Raw genomic sequence first — 14,656 nt, 5'->3', positions numbered from 1 at the left:
GGTTCCACAGTCTAGAGGAGAACCTGACAGAACTACGTAACGGGTTACTTATGACAGAAATGATGTCATTTACTGACTCAGATGCCCTACACATAAATCTATACATAAGATTGCGTAGCACAGCAGAGCAGGTGGGCACCCCAACACTAACAAACATCTGGCTTGCACTGGAGCTTCTTGGAGCTCTCAGCAGCAGCCTCATGCAGTCATTATAGGCCACTGTGAGTCGTCTGATGCTGCCTTGCTTGTAGCGACACCACAGGTGGGCAGTATACAGAGGTGTACAAAAAGATTTAAAGAGTGAAATCTTCACCGGTACTGAGCACATGCTAAATTTGCGACACAGTACGTTCCCTTGAGCATACAGCTTCCGACGCTGTCTATATATGTCCTTGTCATCAGAGAGGTCATTTGATATTATATGGCCCAAATCATCAACATCAAATTATGTTGGTATGATTTGACATTTTAACCTTGCATCCCACTTTAATTACCTAGTCGTACGACGGAAATAGGAAATCTACAAGCCCACAATGCTTTGCATACCGATGCATTGTAAGTTTGTCGATCTGCTATTTTCCCTGTTTCAATTTTGTATTATTATTATTATAACTTTTTTTTAATGTTCCTCTACAATGACAAGCCCAAGATTCTGACTCCAGCTTTAAAGTGGTTCAATATATAGAGTGTTTGTTCAGTAACAAGGGTCTTCCTGTCTCAAATACATGTTCAGGTCGGGATACTCCAGGAGGACAGAAACAAGACAGCTATGAAGACTACAGGTACACACACACACACACACACACACACACACACACACACACACACACACACACACACACACACACAGTGTGTAACAGTGTGTAACAGTGTGTAACAGTGTGTTTTATTTGTGTATCAGGCTGTCTGAGAAGAGGAAGTGGCTGCGAGTGAAGAAGCCTTCATCATCTAGAAACCTGTGAGTCATCCCCTTACGGGTCCATTTGGTTCCATTTGGTTCCAGAGGGGTTTTGCAATTAAAACATTTGAGAAGCACTGGTCTAGAGCATTAATATGAATAGTCTAACATCTCCCTGACCCCGGCATGTTTCAGTAAGACAGAGTAAATCAATATGATAGTCTGATATTAGATTGTTTATGAATACAGCTTTAGATGACCAAGATCTCATGTTTAAGAGTTTAATTATTTAATATTGTATATAAATATGTAATATTATATTAATATATTTATTTATTATCATTTCATTATCCTGTTTTGTTTTACTATTGCAGTGGTGGTGTTAATTTGGAATAGGTTTGTATGTATAATCTCTTTTCGTTTTACTTTTGATTCAGTTGATTTAACAACTTATAATACTTGCTTGACTAGAGTCCCCCAGGGCTCTTTCGCTCTATGCTAAATATCTCTGCCGAAAAGATCAGAGATCAGATCTACAAGCTCACAAAACGTGAGCTTGTAGATACTGTATTTTCTATGAATGTTCGCCCTCAGAATCGAGACATGCGGGTTCATGTGGTTAAGTGGTTGGAGGGGCAGGTGTTCGTTTGAACCTTTATGCTTGTCTGTCTGTCTGTCTGTCTGTTGGAATGGCTACCTGTCTGTCTGCATATGCATTAGAACACCGTTTCCCAAACGGTGGGTTGGGACCCATTTGTGGGTCGCGGATTTAAAAAAAATAGATATTTTGGGGGGATTTTCTGCCTTTAATTGATAGTTTACGGTGTAGATGGACAGCAAACAGGGAGAGAGAGATGGGGAGAGACATGCAGTAAAGATTGTCGGGAACGGGACTTGAACCCGCGATGCACTGTCAGGCTACGTTAGAGCCTGACCGTGGATCTATTTTTATGAGTAAATATCCCTTTTCTTCTCCTTTCATTTTTGTTTCCTACATTTAAAAATATATATATCTCAAAAGAGTTTAATAAATAAATAATAAATAAAACATTTTTAAAAATCCATAGATTAAAAAAAAGGAAAGAAAAACCTTTAAGCTGCTATTTTCACCAGTTTGTGTCCCGGCGGGAATCCTTTTTCTCTGGAAATATTGTATCATTTACACACACACACACACACACACACACACACACACACACACACACACACACACACACACACACACACACACCACTCAGACTGGCGTAAAATTGCATCTGTTAACTGTGTGTGTGTGTGTGTGTGTGTGTGTGTGTGTGTGTGTGTGTGTGTGTGTGTGTGTGTGTGTGTGTGTGTGTGTGCGCGCGTGCGTGTGCGTCTCCAGAGGTCAGATCTGGGATGGCTGGGAAGGTTAGATCACCCGACTCCGCCCCCAAACCCTGCCAGACCGTGACGCTAGGCAACCATCGCTGGGGCGATCGCGCCCCCACGTCTTCAGGCAGCCAACCAGATTTGTGTTTGTTTTGTGACATAATTAGCTCCACCCACCCTGCTGCTCAGGGACATGACTCCTCCTCCTATCATCATTATGCCACGCCCCCTCTGAGGAGGAAGACCATAATGATGATTATGATGAAGACGCAGCCTCTCCTCTCCCAGAGGCCATATATTGTTTAATGTTAGTGTGTTTCTAATCTTTGTAAAAGTTCTTATTGTTACTAAAGAGGAACACACATTGTGACATCACCTCCTCCGTTGCTGTGATGTACAGTAATTGTTGTTTTCTAAACTAAGTGAACGACTTCTTTACTGACAATGGGACTACAATGTTTATGTATGACAACAACACGGTTACCATGACGACCATGCTGAAGGTTGCAGTAAGATGGTGACCACAGCAGGACACAGCTCTTCATGGACACGTTGTCTGTTTTTAGGTCAGTGGATCTTAACCCTAACCTTTTTAAATTCAAGGACCCCCAGTTTGATATGGATTAGGCCAGTGGTTCTCAAACTTTTCAGGCCGCGACCCCCCAAAATAAAATAAAATAAAGGAAATTGAACCGGGGACCACCCACCCTGACAAGCACTTGGAATTGTAGGAGTTGAGGCGTTACGTTTAGTTTGACACGGATAAATATTGTTAAAATAGCTGCTCTACAAGCTCAGAACGCCTCCCATTGCGAGGCGTTGTGAGCTTGTAGATTGGCTATTTTCACAACTTATGCCTCTTTCTTAGGGAATATTTGTCAATTTGGCCAATTTTAATGTAGTTTGTTGACTGCTTTTGATGCAGTAATGTTCTTATTGGTATTACTATTATTATTGTTTAGGTATTAAAAAGGTCTTAAAGGTCCTTAAATTGTCACTTTAGAAATGTGCACTTATACTTATACTGTATGTTGGTCTGTTTACTGTTGAGTGAGATAACAATGTTGCACATTAAGCAAATCAGTTGGGGGCCCTGCAGGGGGTCCAGACCCACAGTTTGAGAACCACTGTTGTAGGGTAGTGGTTCTCAATTGTTTTCATGTCAAGGACCCCCAAATGAATATGTATTTGGACCCCATCTGAAAATATTTTTTTTCTAAAGCACTTAAGCCCTACACACTGTCGTACCACAAATAGCAAAGATCTACAAGCTCACAATGTGTGTTGTGAGCTTGTAGATCTATTTGAGCTTATTTTGTCATAAAAAGTTGAAAGATTTGGACACATTTTGACACATTTTGAAAATGCTCACAACGGACACATGGGGGTTGATGTGGTTAAGATTTGTTTTTATTAAATTGCTAAAATAGTGATATAATCAAATAGACAGTCTACATTTTATACAAGGTAAATGCATGTATTTAATTAAATCTGACCAGAAGCCGGTATAAAACATCCTCCACCGGACATAACAATTAAGGACCAGAGAGGGGGGGATATCACGAGCAGAAGCATGGATTGCCCCCCATCGCCCCCAGTAAATACAACCCTGAACTAAAGCATATTCCATTCATCCCGTTTGTTTCATACTGTATGAACCACTAAAGCAACACAGTTCTGTAATGTTGCAGGACTCTTCACTAGCATGCTGCTACACCACACTGGCTTAGAGAGTCCATTCACAAGGTTGAGAGAGAGAGAGAGGGAGAGATTGAGCGAGAGAGAGAGAAAGAGAGATGCTTTCCATGGTGCAAGACTGTCACTGGGTGTTTGCGTAAAAATACAAAGCGGCTTTTTTAAATATTCAATGTTTTTGTAACTGACTAATCTACTAGTCTAAAATGAAGGAAACACAGCACATTTTCATCTATAAGGCCAACTATCAAGAAATAGATATTATAAAAGCCTTTTGAAATGCTTAATATATTTAAAAATATATACATTTTAAATGTAGTGAAGAAAGTAGTCAACTTCACTTATGCTTGCATAATGCATGGACGCAAGCGCATTTAAAATGTACACATTTTGCTATTTGAATATTATATTTGGCATTTTAAATGGCTTTTATATACTCTCAATCTTTTTCCTGATGAGGTTCGATCTTATACCGTAGATCACATTTTGGGCCGGGATCACAGTGGTGGTGGTGGGCAGTAGACACTGAAACATCAATTACTGGTTTAAAAAATCCAGTTTCTGCATTCAACTCAGCATCTCCCTTTCATGTTCATTTGTTTCCTTTTTTTTGCGCTTCTCTCTCATACCTCCTATGATCTGGCCACCATCACAACACTGACAGACAGATGTCACACCAAAGATGACAGGTGACCTCACCTCTGAGCTCAAACGGTTAACCCATTAAGACCTGAGGCGATTCTTTAAAAAAAATCTAAATCCTAACAGGTTTTGGGAAAAAAAATCTAAAACATTTTTTTTCAAGATTTTTCAAAAATAGCAGATCTACAAGATCATAGCGCGGCACTCGGTGCCGCGCTATGAGCTTGTATATCTGCTATTTTTGAATAGCCAAAGACATCTAAAGTGACACAGATGCGTTCCAGGTCTTAATGGGTAAACAAAACTAAATATATGACAGACATATAATTAAACTAATTCAAACACCTCGTTCGTCGTATTCCGAACATCCGGTACATTGTATACACTATATAAGATGCCATTTCTGGGCCCTTTTAGCTGGGGGCCCCAGGGTAGTCTGCAGCACACTCCATATGAAGCCGAACTTTTTTTCGGCTTCGTCAGGGCTCGCCGAACCGATCAAAGTTCTTAAAGGGCAAATCATATTTTATACTTGCTACGGTAGGGCTCCGAGTTCTGAACGGCAGACTCCGGCCTACTCTTTAGTCTGCCTAGGAACACAGTGGCTCACTTGAGCCACTTAAGAATTGTGTACAGCACTGGAACAGTGTTTTTTAACCACCTGGGTCTCCACTTGTTTTCTTCATCACACTCTGACATGCTTTGGCACATTTGTCACAGAGGTTTTTTTTTTTTTCATTTCTTGCGACGACAGGTAGAGTTTATGGTCACTCAGAGAAGTGCAACCTCTCCTCAAAACTATCCCATGTTCACTGCTGGCAGAATCAAGCCTTGGGCAAAATGTGGACACGAAACAAAACAAAAACACGAACTAGAGCAGTGGTTCTCAACCTTTTTAATATCAAGGAACCCCCAGAGTTACAGACAAGTAAGGGTCCATTTGGAACCCTCTCAAGGAATCTTGAGGGTCTTTTTGAGTTTGAGAACCACTAGTCTAGAGGGTGGACATGTTTACAAACTAGTCAATATCTAGACAACAATATCAGTTGCTTTTAAAATTATTTAAAATGAGGAAAGTTGTCCATGACTCCTGAATAGGAGACTGGGTTGAAGAATCATGGCATCACAAGTGGAGGAAGTTGCTAGTTGTACATACTACTTGGTAAAATATTGGCCTATAAATGTATACATTGTAAATGTCTAGCATTCACAAACAACTATACTTGCAATGCTCTGGAACCCTTTGTACTGTTAACTGTGAAATTAAATGTATATTGATGATACAGTAAGTTTCCCTGCATTTGTTTATATGGAGTTTTCTTCGGTGAGCAGTGTACATGAAGTTTGAAGTGACTTACATTAGCGGCTAATGCAAGTGATAAGGTAAACAAGCAAGCAGTGGCCAGCACTGACATATCTGAAGAGTAATGTGAATACCTAGAGGAGGTATAAGTGATATGTTTTTTGTTAGATGAAGTGATAAATAGCTCTATATTCTGAAAGCAATCAGACAAAGTATAAAAACAAATCGAAACCAACGTCTAACGCTGCTGCTGCTGCTGCTGCTGCTGCCCTGCCCTGTGAATCTTCTTTTGTGTGTGTGTGTGTGTGTGTGTGTGTGTGTGTGTGTGTGTGTGTGTGTGTGTGTGTGTGTGTGTGTGTGTGTGTGTGTGTGTGTGTGTGTGTGTGTGTGTGTGTGTGTGTGTGTGTGTGTGTGTGTGTGTAGGTGGTTTGGTGTTTGGGGGTTTCTGTTTTGTTCTTCCTTATTGCTAAAGCATTGTACAACCAGCCACACAGAGACATGGTCACATTTTGATAACTCAGTATATTCATATTTAACTAGAAATCATGTAAAGTGTTATTTTGATATAGTTCATCAAGACAGGAGAGGCATATACAAGCCTCCAAGATGTCTACAGATATTTATGCCATGCCAGACTTGACAAAGAAGGTGAGACAGAGAGATGGAGACAGAGGAGAGAGGAGGGACAGGGAGGACAGGGGAGAGACGGAGGAGATGGTGGTGGACATCTACGAGAGCGTAGATTTCATCAGAAGCAGTGATTTCGTCTCTGGACCACAGGAGGACATGAGGGACGATGCAACAGGAAGTCACATTCGGGGTGAGCTTAACTACGTTGTGAAATGTTATCGAGATGATTTGTCTGTTTCAAAGAGGGGAAAAGAGTTCATTGTACAAATAGTCCAGGCATTTTATGCAAAAATGGGGGTCAACCTAAAACCTAAAAAAGAATTCAACTGATTTTGTATCCTCAATATTTCCTCAATGAAAGAAAAACAGTTATAAGGAATTGTATGAAGGGAACATTTTGAAAATGGTTGAAGTATGATCCTACCAAAAACGCTTTTTAGCCTTTTCTGCTAGATTTGACCATGCTGTAATTTTTTTTTTTTTTTGGAAGCAAAAATAAAGCATACAGAATATCAGTGATGAGAATTTATTATGATCACCTCATCACATAACTGATCAACTACTGATCAAACAAATCAATTAAATTATGTGCACACAATGCAACTCCAAAAAAATCATCCTCACCTCACGGCCTCGCCACAGTACATGTCTTAGGACTGCACAATTAATCACATTTTGGCTTCCACCACAATCAAATTAACATGATCTCTGATTATCGTCTCATTACGTCAACTAGTGAGGTTCAAGAGTTTAATCACATCCATCATGCAGGTGCAATGAAAGGAGTGAAAGACGTTATGTTTTGCCTATAGGAGATGCACTGAAGTGCAAAGATGTGTTTACAGGAAAGAGGCACAATGTTAAAGTGAAAGCAGTGCTCTGTTGATTTAATTTTAATAACATGAACCCATTTTGTTTTTATTATTTAGCAGGAATGTACAGTAGCACAACATGAATGTGAAAGTTATGTTAATTGATTAAAATGATTTTTGCCACAAAACTCAATGAATAATCGTGATAAGTAATACACAGTGCACTAAATGACCTGGTGACCTAAGATGATGCGTCAATGTTGTCAGTTACTGGGAAGTCAGAGGTCAAGAAATTCCACAGAAAAGGGAGCTAGAATCTCAAGAAGGGGAAGTGTGCCAGATTGCCTGGTTGATTCATCAGTCTTGGGAAATGTGCCCATTTACTGGCATGTGTCTGCTCACTCATATAAATGCTACAAATCAGTACATGAGTTTAATATAGAAGGTTGGATAAAGTAAGAGAATGGGATAGGAATAGATCAGCTCTGGACCAACTAGCATATTTCAAGCAATCTTCAAGGGCCACCCCACCCCACCTTTTAATTTCAAGCCCCCCCCACCACACACACGCACACACACACACACACACACACACACACACTATGCCTATTATTGTCTCCGCCAGGCCGAAAGGCATGGCGAGAGAGTATGTTTTACCCTCCGTCCGTCCTTCCGTCCGTCCGTGTGTCCGTGTGTGTGTGTCCTGTCTGTGTGTTACCAGCTAATCTCCGGCACCGTTGGTCCGTTCGCTCCGAAACTGTGCACACACACTCCCTGGATGCCAATTCAGAACCTCTGCCCCAATTTTTTCACATGGGCCTGTTATAGCGCCACCAGGAGGCCGATTTGTGCAAAACAATTTTTTTTACATTACTCCTACAGATTTTATCCAAATATCATGCAAATCGGTACACAGTATCTCTATAGTCATGTGATCAACACTTATCTGTCCGATTTCCCATATTCCATCCTGATTGCCTATGGTTGGCTTCCAAAGTTTGCAGGATTGGTCCGTTTTGAACAAAATGCCTCAAACTATGCATGCAGCTTGCGATTTCCGTGAAATTTCACACACACATTCCCACTAGGCCGAGGAAGAAATGCCACCCTTTTCACATTGGCCTGTTATAGCGCCACCAGCAGGTCTAATTTAGCAAAACACATTCAGACATGCAAAAGTGTCACTTTTCAGCTACAGTCACCTTTTTTAACCCAAATAGGGCAATTGTGTGACACCTGACCCAAAAGAAAACAACATGTTGTCACCTTTTTCACCTCGGGGCTGTTTGCATGCCTGCACATTTTTGGAACAAAATGCCTCAAATCATGAATGCAGTCTGATTGCCGTGAAAGACCTAAGAATAAATGGCACCCTTTTCACATTGGCCTATTATAGCGCCACCAGGAGGCCAGAATAACGTACCTGACCTGGCGGAGACCTGTGGTCCGAGGAGCACTTTTTCTAGTTTCAAATATTTTCTTACATTTGATGGACTACAATGTTTGTTTATGTATGACAAACTGTTACCATGACGACCATGCTGAAGGTTACAGTAAGATGGTGACCACAACAGGACACAACACGTTGTGAGCTTGTAGATCGGCTATTTTCACAACTTATGCCTCTTTCTTAAGGAATATTTGACAATTTGGCCAATTTTAGTATAGTTTGTTGACTGCTTTTGATGCAGTAATGGTCTTATTGGTATTACTATTATTATTTTCTAGGTATTAAAAAGGTCTTAAAGGTCCTTAAATTGTCACTTTAGAAATGTGCACTTATACTTATACTGTATGTTGGTCTGTTTACTGTTGAGTGAGATAACAATGTTGCGCATTTAGCAAATCAGTTGGGGACCCTGCAGGGGGTCCAGAACCACTGTTGTAGGGTAGTGGTTCTCAATTGTTTTCATGTCAAGCACCCCCAAATGAATATGTATTTGGCCGCGGTGAACCCCATCTGAAACTATTTTATGCCAATTTTCTAAAGCACTTAAGCCCTACATACTTTGTCGTACCACAAATAGCAATGATCTAGCTCACAATGTGTGGTGTGAGCTTGTAGATCTATTTGAGCTTATTTTGTCAAAAAAAAGTTTACAGATTTGGACACATTTTGACACATTTTGAAAATGCCCACAATGGGGACATGGGGGTTGATGTGGTTAAGATTTTTTTTATTATTGAATTGTGTGTGTGTGTGTGTGTGTGTGTGTGTGTGTGTGTGTGTGTGTGTGTGTGTGTGTGTGTGTGTGTGTGTGTGTGTGTGTGTGTGTGTGTGTGTGTGTGTGTGTGTGTGTGTGTGTGTGTGTGGAGGTGGTTTGGGGTTTCTGTTTTGTTCTTCCTTATTGCTAAAGCACTGTACAACCAGCCACACAGAGACATGGTCACATTTTGAGAACTCAGTATATTTATATTTTACTAGAAATCATGTGAAGTGTTATTTTGATATAGTTCATCAAGACAGGAGAGGCATAAACAAGCAACAACAAAAAATAACCTAGATGTCAACAGATGTTTATGCCATTCCAGACTTGACAAAGAAGGTGAGACAGAGAGATGGAGACAGAGGAGAGAGGAGGGACAGGGAGGACAGGGGACAGATGGAGGAGATGGTGGTGGACATCTACGAGAGCGTAGATTTCATCAGACGCAGTGATGTCGTCTCTGGACCACAGGAGGACGTGAGGGACAATGCAACAGGAAGTCACACTCGGGGTGAGCTTAGCTGCGTTGTGAAATGTTATCAAGATGATTTGTCTGTTTCAAAGAGGGGAAAACAGTTGATTGTACAAGTCCAGGCATTTTATGCAAAAATGTGGGTCAACCTCAAATCAAATCCAACAGTGCATGTCTTAGGGCTGCACAATTAATCACATTTTGGCTTCCACCACAATCAAATTAACATGATCTCTGATTATTGTCTCATTACGTCAACTAGTGAGGTTCAAGAGTTTAATCACATCCATCATGCAGGTGCAATGAAAGGAGTGAAAGACGTTATGTTTTGCCTATAAGAGATGCACTGAAGTGCAAAGATGTGTTAACAGGAAAAAGGCACAATGTTAAAGTGAAAGCAGTGCTCTGTTGATTTAATTTTAATAATATGAACCCATTGTATTTGTATTATTTAGCAGGAATGTACAGCACAACATGAATGTGAAATTATGTTAATTGATGAAAAAAAAAATTGTCATAAAACTCAATGAATAATCGTGATAAGTAATACACATTAAAAAAAAAAAAAAAAATCCCACAATTTTGTACCCCTTTTTTCACGGTGCCCAGGGGACTTATGATGAAATATTATTTAAAGATATTCTAATTTGATACATTTAACAAAATGTTTATTTACATTTTAAAACGTTTTCCCGTGGACCACCTGTAATTATGCCATGGAACTCTAGTGGTCCATAGATTGGACCACTAGATTGGTTGAAAAACAGTGTTATAAAACATTTTGAATATTTATGAGTTCTTATAACTATAAGTACACAGTGTTATAAGTATGTTTGTTTATAACGCATTATATAGATATGGGATACCGAAAAACTAATCTTAGCCCACATATCCCCACCCAACACCACAGTGGTGGTCCCCAGGGTGATTTTAGTCAGGGTGGTGGTCCCTGCTTCTCAATCAGTTGAAAACCCCTGTCATACAGTGTTTGGTTTTCGAGATAGATAATTGTAGATTTTAAAATAGTGTGGAGGGCGGCCTTCATGCAATTCCTTAAAACTTTTTCCCCTCTCATTTAGGACATATTTAGGACACAAATGCAGTTGAGTTTGTAAAACCAAAATGTATCAAGTGTAAGGTATTTTGGAGATAATGTTGGTCAGTTCAAAGCACTTTGGTCTGGTCAGGTATAGCTAATGGGGCTTGTAGTCTCTTTTAGTCTTGTTTTTTAAACTCTGAGTCGCTACTGTATATATCTAGTAGCTGTGCTTTCTGTTGCAGGACAGCTCTCTAAAACAGTGATAAGTTCTCTCAGAGCTGTTGCTGTGTGTCTGGGGATGCTCTGTCTTATCCTGATGGGTGTGATAGTAGTCCTGGTCATGTACTGTGAGTATTCCACCATGTCACAAAACATCCACTTCACTCACTCTGGAATTCTGTTGCCTGAATCTTATATCTGTAGAAAACTACAAAGGTCACCACAGTATTAACCCAAACCTTGATGTAACTTCTGTTTTTTAACTTAAAGCAAAGTATAGTTTTCTGCTCGAAGATATTTTTTTCCACACTGATGCTTCACTTCATCATCTGTGTTTATCATGACTATTTTTGTCCTTTGCAGATCATTTAGCTAATGATCACAAGAACTACAACGACCGGATCTGGGAGGAAGACCAACTGATGACCAACCTGACCCTGGAGAAAGACCACCTAGAGGCCAGATATAAGAACATGACCTTGGAGAAAGGCCACTTAGAGACCAGATATGAGAAGATGACCCTAGAGAGAGACCAGCTACAACATGATATAAACCAGCTTAAGAAAGAGACGGCAGGTGAGAGTTTAGACTGTAAGCCTTTTTGAAGGAATATTAATAGTGTATTAGGATTGATTTCATAATTACAGGAGAAGTAGCCTACCCATTGTCAGCTGGTACTATCAGTACCTGTTACTTACTATATACTATGACGTCAGTACCAGTTGTAGTACTTGAAGCCCAGTCTATGACGTCAGTACTGTGACCTCAGTCAGTTCTATAATATGACATGTCAGTTCTATAAGAATGAAGCACCATTCTCGTTGATCGGCTATTTGAACTATTTTAAAATGTTTTTCAAAATAGTACAAAATGGCAAAAAGGTTTAGGGATAAGTGGTAAGGGGGCACACAAGATAGGGCCCTATATGTTTTGCCCCCCCCCCCCCCTAATATGTAGTCATAATATACATCATAGATAACCGATGTGTGCCCTGCCCGTCCGCCCGCGCGCAAAAATGTGCGGGGCGGATTGTGTTCGTTTTTTTGTTGCTGAGAGGCGGCCGTGGAGAGGCGGAGAGGCGGAGCACGCAAAGTGCGTCTAATTCTAATAAAATAAAGGTCCATGTGATCTGACAGCCCGGGCCCCCGGAGTCCCGGGCCCGTAGGCGGCCGCCTACCTGGCCTACCCGGACGCTCCGCCACTGTGGATCAGTAAAACTCTTGTTTGATGTTTAGTTACGCCATGTTCCAGTGGATGGAAGAAGTTTGGATGCAGCTTTTATTGCAGATCTACTGGATGGAAAACTTGGGATGAAAGTAGAGACCAATGTCGGAAGACAGGAGCAGATCTGGTGGTCATTAACAGTAAAGAAGAAAAGGTCAGTGTGTAACCTGTTCAATCAAGTGTAATTCCTTGATCACAGTGAAGATGTCAATGTAGAGAAAATGAATTGATCATAGTTTAATCATTCACAAATCATCAGGAATTCATTGAAGGATTGACCCGTGGTAGAGGATCATGGATTGGTTTGAAAATGACTAATGACAAATGGACATGGGTGGATGGAACAGCACTGACAACACAGTGAGACATTTTAAATATTTTTCTATTGTAATTATATCAAAGTCACTGTATGTGACTGAGTGGATGTGGTTAAACATACATGTTCTTTACTCTGCAGGTACTGGGCCAGTGGACAGCCTGTTAACTATCGTAAATGGGACTGTGCATACTACTTGCACGAAGATGGAGGATGGCATAATAAGCAATGTTCAAATACTCAAGATCTAAACACCCTGATCTGTGAGAAGTGACATTCCTCTTAACTTCATTGATTTAACTCCAGCTTAGTATTCTGCTTTTGAGTTTTAAGTTAAACCTAGTAATTAGTAATGAAACTCTTGTACCCTTAATCATTAACACAACCCACCAACTATTACATCTTAGCATGGTTATTAATTTAGCTCTTTAAGGACAAAGTTAAAGCTTACACCATCAATTTGAATGAGGAACACAATATGAGAATGTTGTTCATTGACTACATTTCATCAACACCAATTGCAGTGGCGTATGAAAAGGGGGATTTCACCGCAAGGGGCACCCCCCTGCTGGCAAGGATTTTTTTTTGGTTCCTCTTAGCACTAAACGGCGTGGAGAAAGTGAAAGAAGACAGAACTATCGCCGAAAAGCGCCGACACTTAGAAGCAGTGGCTGCTGAAGGAGCACTAAAGCAATGAACCCCCCCCACGGAAAAAGGTGTGTGTACACCACTGACCAATTGTGTCTCTCAACACCAAGCCCAGGGATACAGGATTCAACACTGCCCTGTGTAACTGAATCCATGGACTTCTAACTAGGGATGGGACGATAATCGTTGGTATCGTTTATCATGATAACAAACACTCAAACACAATAATCATATCGTTGAGATTTTAAATTATGTTGAAATTGTCCATATTTTTTTCCGTCCACACCAAATCTCTTTGCCTCTCTCTAATCTCTCTTAATGTTCCCCTCAGAATATGGATACTGTGGTGCAAGTGGTTATTCAAAGTCCCATCCCTAGTTCTGACAGACAAAGCCCAGGTCACATTCTACATCTATGTGCATGCAATCTAACCACTTTCAACCTGCTGTCCCTATGTTGAGCATTCCACATTATAGATGGACATTTTCAGTAATAATAATAATAATAATAATAAACTTTATTTATATAGCACCTTTCATGACACGAATGCAGCTCAAAGTGCTTTACAGAGCAAAAAAAACAAAAAGTAAAAAACACAAAAGTAAAAAATAGAGAAAAAACACACAAAAAGTATAGAACAATAATAGCAAGGAACAGTGGTAACCAGAGCAAAAATCAAGAAAATACAGAATATAAAACAATGGCAAAGAACAGTGGCAGAAAAGCCATGGCTAAAACTAGGAGGCAGTGAGTCGAGCAAACAGTACAGGCATAAATAACAACATAGACAATTAGAAGTAACAAAATCAACTAAAAGCAAGTGTGAAAAAATGTCTACAGAGGGTGCCTGTCTTAGAAGCAATGGGAGCTTATTCCACACTGTTGGCCCGTAGAAGCAGAATGCTGCTTCACCATATTTTTTATAAGACATTTCAGGCACTTCAAGTAGGCCAGCACTAGAGGACCTGAGGGGGCGGTTTGGAACATATTTAGGGAGGAGGTCATAGAGGTAGGAGGGTGCCAGACCATTAAGAGCCTTATAAACAAGTAAAAGAATTTTAAAATCAATCCTAAAAACGACCGGGAGCCAATGAAGATGCTAAAACGGGGGTAATGTGTTCTCTCATCTTAGTTTTAGTTAAAACTCTGGCTGCCGCATTTTGAACGTGTTGTAGTCTGTCGGTTGTTTTCTTTGGCAGGC

The 14,656-nt window shown here is 40.3% G+C and overlaps 2 protein-coding genes across 4 annotated transcripts in view; both read left to right on the top strand.

The window, feature by feature from the left end:
* The window catches only part of LOC311053667 (extracellular sulfatase Sulf-2-like), a 59,119-nt gene extending 53,251 nt beyond the window's left edge, over positions 1 to 5,868 (top strand). Inside the window, exons 22-25 of one of the 3 annotated variants that reach the window (XM_084069320.1) lie at positions 734 to 782; positions 902 to 958; positions 1,273 to 1,294; positions 2,262 to 5,868. In XM_084069320.1, coding sequence (XP_083925446.1) covers positions 734 to 782; positions 902 to 958; positions 1,273 to 1,294 — 128 coding nt within the window. In that variant the 3' untranslated portion in view covers positions 2,262 to 5,868. Of the gene's footprint in view, positions 1 to 733; positions 783 to 901; positions 959 to 1,272; positions 1,299 to 2,261 lie in introns of all 3 variants that reach the window. The other 2 variants (XM_084069321.1, XM_084069319.1) reach the window with 2 other exon arrangements.
* A 626-nt stretch (positions 5,869 to 6,494) lies between these two features.
* LOC311053225 (uncharacterized protein) lies at positions 6,495 to 13,332 on the top strand (the record flags this gene model as incomplete). Its single annotated transcript, XM_084068682.1, has 5 exons — positions 6,495 to 6,708; positions 9,863 to 10,048; positions 11,291 to 11,395; positions 11,631 to 11,843; positions 12,949 to 13,332. 5 exons carry the CDS (start codon positions 6,495 to 6,497, stop codon positions 13,056 to 13,058), a joined length of 828 nt encoding a protein of 275 aa, XP_083924808.1. The 3' UTR covers positions 13,059 to 13,332.
* Between the last annotated feature and the right edge of the window lie 1,324 nt (positions 13,333 to 14,656).

Source organism: Gymnoscopelus microlampas (genome assembly GCF_963454915.1).
Source record: "Gymnoscopelus microlampas genome assembly, chromosome: 10".
NCBI lineage: Eukaryota > Metazoa > Chordata > Actinopteri > Myctophiformes > Myctophidae > Gymnoscopelus > Gymnoscopelus microlampas.
The sequence above is the reverse complement of the archived record's forward strand: the minus strand, read 5'-3'. Positions and strand labels throughout refer to the sequence as shown.